General features: G+C 32.6%; 2 protein-coding genes across 2 annotated transcripts in view; one reads left to right on the plus strand and one right to left on the minus strand.

The window, feature by feature from the left end:
* itk (IL2 inducible T cell kinase) overlaps positions 1-6,827 on the minus strand; it is a 90,156-nt gene that overhangs the window by 15,386 nt on the left and 67,943 nt on the right. The window lies entirely within an intron of this gene.
* On the plus strand, positions 3,709-5,324 carry med7 (mediator complex subunit 7). The gene is given in 2 exon segments (NM_199741.1): positions 3,709-3,799; positions 4,416-5,324. A coding segment is annotated over 1 exon segment (726 nt). The 5' UTR covers positions 3,709-3,799; positions 4,416-4,424; the 3' UTR covers positions 5,151-5,324.

Below are 6,827 nucleotides of genomic sequence, written 5' to 3' on the forward strand. Positions count from 1 at the left end.
AGTTACCTTAACTTTTTTGGTTTTAGAGTGCAAGGTAAGTGGCTGCTTAGGACCCTAGGACATCTGGGAGCCCCAATAAATATAGAGAAGCATAAATTATACCTATAAATTTTATATAACTTTGTTTTCCTTCATATTTTGTATTAGAGGCAAACAAATAAAATTATTACATAATTAAATATTTAATATACAATAAAATAAGTTATTATTAAAATAATGTAATGTTTTGTAATTATAATATTATGAAACAAACATGCTAATTTATTTAAAAAGAAATTATTATTTTTAGTTGTAAATTTATTTTAAGAAATCTTATCATTTAAAATGTAAAGCTTACATTAAGATTAAACGTAGAAAAGAAGATTGAGTGATATAAAAAAAAAGCTAAATAAATAAAATTAAATAAAAGTAGAAAGGGTGCATTTCAGGACTTGGTGCCCCTTGGCTGGAGTTGCCCAAATCACAAAATCCACCCCTGCTCAAAGATAGAGGACAATACATCAACAAGCAAATCACTGCAAAGGCAGGTTCAGCTTGACTTGTGTATTTAGCATTGAACACCATTGTGTTAAATTAGTGTTTATGTTTTTTTGGGTAGCACAATCGCCTCACAGCGATTGCGACAAAGGTCACTGGTCGCCTCACAGCGACAAAGGTCACTGGTTCGAGCCCCGGCTGGGTCAGTTGGCATTTCTGTGTGGAGTTTGCATGTTCTCCCCGTGTTTGCATAAGTTTGCTCCGGTGAATTGGGTAGGCTAAATTGTCCGTAGTGTATGTGTGTGAATGAGTGTGTATGGATGTTTCCCAGTGCTGGGTTGCAGCTGGAAGGGCATCTGCTACGTAAAACAAATGCTTGATAAGTTGGCAGTTCATTCCGCTTTGGCAACCCCAGAATAATAAAGGGACTAAGCCGAAAAGACAATGAATGAATGAATGAATGAATGAATGAATGAATGAATGTTTTTATTGTAAGAAGTTCATAATAAAATGTACAAAAAAATATTAATGATTGAAGTATTTTTTATGATTTATACTTCAGTATTAATAAATTAGGAAATTACTATGGCAGCTTTAATGTAATAGTTCGGTATATTTACTCAATCAAGTTTGGTTTTTGGCCTTTCTTAAGAAAAAGTTTGGGCATCCCTGGTCTATAACATCAATGTAAACAAAGCCTGAACGTGAAAAAGAGGGACTTGCTTTAACATTTCTACTTAAATTTCCTCATGCAGAGAGAAACAGCCTGAAATGGTAATGTACATAAAACATACAGGAAAAGTTTAAAAGTTCTATAACCACCAACATTTCTAAGATGACTTAATCAGAGAAATAACAGTCATGTATAAAGTAACTCAATTACTGTACACTTATGTTACAGGCTACAACAAAGCACAAAATAAAATCAATTTGTGTATGTGTGTATGTGTGTGTGTGTGTGTGGTGGAGGTGGGGAAAAGATTAAAAAATTCCAATATTCATTACAGTTCTGTCTTTCCTTTTTCTTTTTATTTATACTAATAAATAGATTTAGTTTCATTAACAAAACAAAAATATTATTTTATTTTTATTTAATCCCCCTTTTCTTGTATATACATATACAGTGCTCTTCGTAAATGAGATTGCACATTTTTGAAAATTAATATTTTATCCACTTCTCAGTGAATATAGTCAATATATTTTGGTTTATTATTATTATTATTATTATTATTATTTTGTCAAGAGTATTATTAAAAAATATATCTATTAAACATTTCCCCCAAATATTAATTTGGGTGCAATATTTTCTTGACTGTGAACTTAAATTATTTTGTTAGATCAGATCCAGTTTTGGCTTACTTTGGCTTAACTAATGTAATGTTTTCGCACATTCCTATTTAGCCTATTACTGTAATGCATCCTAGAGAAAATATTAATTTAAAAGAGAGATCTATGAAGGATGTACTTACTTACCCTGAACATAATATACATGTTTATATAATGTAGTGTTTATTATAATTATAACTAAATTAATATCAGAATAAATGAATGAATCAAAAGCCATTTAAAATGCACAGAACAGTACAAATGAAAACATTTAATTGTATGACCTTCTGAACTGCTCATCTTACTGAGTCGTTATCTATAAGCGACATGTCAGCAAACAGTGTAAGTAATATAACATTTAATATACATAATATAATAGTTAATGTGAAAAATAGCAGCAAGTAGCAACTTAGTGCAGCATTCTACTAGAATTGTACATTATCTGTCCCTGCAATGAAAACATAAATACAGTGAATAAAACGGATTTCATCCCAAAAATGTCTAAAATGGCCTGATGGTTGATTTCTCCAAGTTGTTCTGTAAAGGAACATGTCATTCATTTGTTTCTCAGATTGTTTTTCCTTATTAAAAACACAGATGTACAATCCCTGTCATTGTTCTTGTCCTCAGCCCAATTGAACCTAAAGCTTTGATAGTTTTGTTATGCTAAAAACTGTTATTGAGAAACATTACTTCAGAAATAGCAAGTTTAAGTTATCATTCACATCAATTGTTTAAAAAATGAGATTATAAATAATTTCTGCAGATAATTACAATCACAATTGCCCCCGTGTTTCTGTCAGTCCTGTCACATTTGCATTAAATTTAACATAAAATGTGTCATAAAATCATTTGTTGGAGAAGCTGACAGTGATTAAGGATTCGTTAAAACATTGAATTGCATGTTTTTTTGAGGATGACAAGCTTGAAGGTCAGGTCAGATTTTTTATAAGAGAAAATATACATTTCTGAAAGAATGTCCCAAGTACCTTTAATCTTAAATTTCATGTAGCACCTAAGGTTAAGGAAACTCATTACAGAATTTTATTTAGGTAATATCCTGTGAAAGTGTTTATTCAAAAAAGATTTAAGTTTGATGTTGACAATTGTAGCTTTTGTTCAAATCTTCCAGAAACACTACACCACTTATTATTTTTTTCCTTGTGAATTCACTTCTAAATTCTGGTTTTACATTTATACTTGGCTTTCATTAAAGATGATTTCAGTCCCCCTATTGTTGTAGAAGATTTTTCTTTTACAAATGTGATTTATATTTTTTCTGATGTTGTAAACTGTATTTTTCTAATGGGTAAATATCATATGTATTGTTGTAAATGGAAAAAAAATGCAGGCTCTCTATTAGATGTTTTCTTTCTGAGGTAGGGAAAGTGGCTCAGAGCTTCAAATACAAAATAAAATAGCCGAAGCTCTTTGTACTTCATTTTCAGAATATTTATTATTATAATGTTTTAGGTCTTTTTAAATGTAAGTCTTTTGTACTGCTCCTTGCTGCAGTTGTAACAATTTTAATTTATTTTACTTATTTTAATGGTCAACATGTCTTGCAATGTTGATTGTTCCCCGTTTTGTGATGTAAACTTTTTGCAACAATAATAGAATATTTACAAGTGTCTATGTTCTGACGTCAGCCAGTCTACATAAGACAAATTTATGTTATCAACGTAAAGATGTGAGTTTGTTTATTAGTAATGCATCAAAGATAATTCTGCAGACTGGGAGATTGCTTAAATATTTATCAAACAGTCGAACGACGACGTCATTGAACACATTTTTCTTTGAACCTGCCCTAACGCGACTTAAGCCAATGAAATACCTCGTAGCTGATGAATCGCGAACCAATCCGTTCAGTTCATATTTAGACCTGAAGAAGCCGAGGACCGAGACATGCAAGACGATTTGCTCGCTGTTTTTATGTTGACTGAAAATCAGTTTACGTAGCTGGCAAGACTTTTCTTCAATATAACCAGCAGACTCGGTATGTATTATCTGTTCAATTCAGTACCGACCAAACCCGTGAGGTTAAGCACTTTGTATATCTCGGCATAATTTATCCGGTGAATGTAGCATTTAGCTTGTAGCTGATAGCTTCATTTAATGGAAGTATTGTTGAATAACAACCCTTTAATAAGTTTGCGATGTTATTCTAGTTAAGCAAATTACATTTCAAAGAAACGTATAATAATTAAGATTACGTTTGTAAACCGTTTTCACAAACCATGTAAGTTAACGTTACAGAGATGTTTGCTTCAGTTTCACCCAAAGTCTTTAACGCTGATAAATAATATCACTGATCTAGTTAATTCATTCATTCGTGTTCTTTTCGACTTGGTCCCTTTAATAATCACGGGTCCCCACAGCGAAATGAACCGCCAACTTATCCAGCATATGTTTTACTTTGCATATGCCATTCCAGCTGCATCCCAACACTGGAAAATACCCATACACTTATGCAAACTCCACAGAGAAATGCCAACTGGCCCAGCTGGGGCTCGAACCAGTGAACTTTCTGCTGTGCGACCCACTGCACCACCGTGATTCCCTGATCCAGTTAATAAATACAATAAATGTATATTCTCTCTTTTCTTTTCTAGACTTCCAAAATGGGGGAGCCACAGCAGGTCAGTGCTCTTCCACCACCTCCAATGCAGTACATCAAGGAGTACACAGATGAGAATGTGCGAAAAGGACTGGCCCCCAAACCCCCTCCTCCTATCCGAGACAGTTACATGATGTTTGGCAATCAGTTCCAATGTGATGACCTTATAATTCGACCATTGGAAAGCCAGGGCATCGAGCGCCTCCACCCTATACAGTTTGACCACAAGAGAGAGCTGAAGAAGCTAAACATGTCCATCTTGGTCAACTTCCTGGACCTTCTGGACATCCTCATCAAAAGCCCTGGCAGTATTAAGAGAGAGGAGAAGCTGGAGGACTTGAAACTACTTTTCGTTCACATGCATCACCTCATCAACGAGTACCGTCCTCACCAGGCTAGGGAGACGCTTCGAGTCATGATGGAGGTTCAGAAGAGACAGAGGCTGGAGACGGCAGAGCGTTTCCAGAAGCACCTGGAGCGGGTGGTGGAGATGATCCAGGGGTGTCTTTCTTCACTGCCTGATGATTTGCCACTACCCAACAGCTCCAGTATGGGGGAGGCTGGTTGTGCAGCAGGAAGCTCGAGACTGAAAACAGAGCCCATGGATGTAGATGATGTAGCGGGCGCTAGCTGTATGGTTTTACAGACGGACAAGAATGTGCCTGTTAAGAAGGACAAAGTCTGTGATAACGATGCTGCAATGTGCCGTATTATTGATGAAATGACTTGAGCTGTCAACAAGCTTTTTTTGTTTGTTTTTCTTTTTTATTATTATTGTTAGAAAAATGTCAGTTCAACATTGTTAAAGACTACTCAAACAATAAGCAGACAGCAACTACAGACAGTTTGAAAATGTAACATGGGGACAGCCTACAGTCAATAAAGTAGACTTAAATATGTAAAATAATACACCTACTGGTCTTTGCATTTTCATATCTCTTGCCGTGCAGTTGTTATTTATAGTAAGTCCGGCTACAAACATCAGTTCAAGGCATCCTTGACTTGAAAATTTGGGTCCATGACAATACATCCCATTTTGGTGTTAACATCAAATCAAATTTACAAAAGTAATGCACAAAAATCTAAATCTGTATATGACAAATGGGTGGTTTGAATGATGGTGACAATGTAAAAAGGTGTCTATACAGTGCTCAGCATGTATGAGTACACCCGTCACAAATTTATATTTTAAATTCATAATTTTAATAGAATGTTATACAATATTATATTTATGCATATATATATATATATATATATATATATATATATATATATATATATATATATATATATATATATATATATATATATATATTAGATTAGTCAGTGCTGAAGCCACATCTGGAGCTAATCTAACAAAATAACCAAAAACGAGTACACCCAAATTTATGTTATAGAAAAATATTAAATACTAATTTCAAAACGAGGAAAGATTAAGAGAAGCAAATAATTTTGGTAATTTTTTAGGTTGTATTTTGCAATATTTAATAGTGTTATATTTCAATTTCTAAATATGTTTGGTGACTAAAATAGTATTTTAATAAATTTATCCATTTAATAAATCTGTTTTGTTTAAATTAACCAAAATACATTGCCTATATTCACTAAGAAATAGATGACCATATTTTCAAAATAGGGTGTACTTAATTATGCTGAGCACTGTACATATGGATTTATGGTTAAGTTATATGTTTGAGTGAAATCTTTTTTGTGTGTGTGTGTGTGTGTGTGTGTGTGTGTGTGTGTGTGTGTATACTATTAATGACAATTAAAATTTAAAAATGTAATTTAGATTTTTTTTTGCTTAAAATAACAAAATGTTTATTTGAAGTTTTAGACTACAGAACTCATTTTTTTTACTTCATTACAGTTGATGCAGTTTTTGAAAGCATGTTATTCTAACCCATTGTGTTTTCTTTAAAAAAAACTACATAATTATTCATCTATGATTTTAAAATTCTAAAGACATGTTATCAGAACTTTATCAAGGTTTCTTAAAGTAAAATTTAAGATATTTTAAGACCATTGTGAAAACAATTTCACAGTGTTAAAACATAAAAAAGACAAATACTATTTTAAGGAAGATAATTAAACAATATTGGCAAATAGTTAATAGAAAATCTTTTGTTAACTTTTATTTAGATGGATGTTAGTGATTGGATTGGGTGTGTTAGCCTGATTGGGTAGCTTTACATGGAAATTGGAAAATTAAGGCCCGTTAAAAATGATTTAAGACCTACAACACAATATTTCAGTGAATTTACGATTTTAAGGCCAAAATTGCTTTTAAAAATTAAGAGCTTTTAAAACTCCGGGGATACCCTGTTTATAGAAACTTTTAATAACTCCTATCTAATAAATCCAGATATTTCTCAAGGTATTATTTTAGAATATAAATATTAAGTCA

Source organism: Danio rerio, chromosome 14 (assembly GCF_052040795.2).
Source record: "Danio rerio strain M-AB ecotype USA chromosome 14, GRCz13ab, whole genome shotgun sequence".
NCBI lineage: Eukaryota > Metazoa > Chordata > Actinopteri > Cypriniformes > Danionidae > Danio > Danio rerio.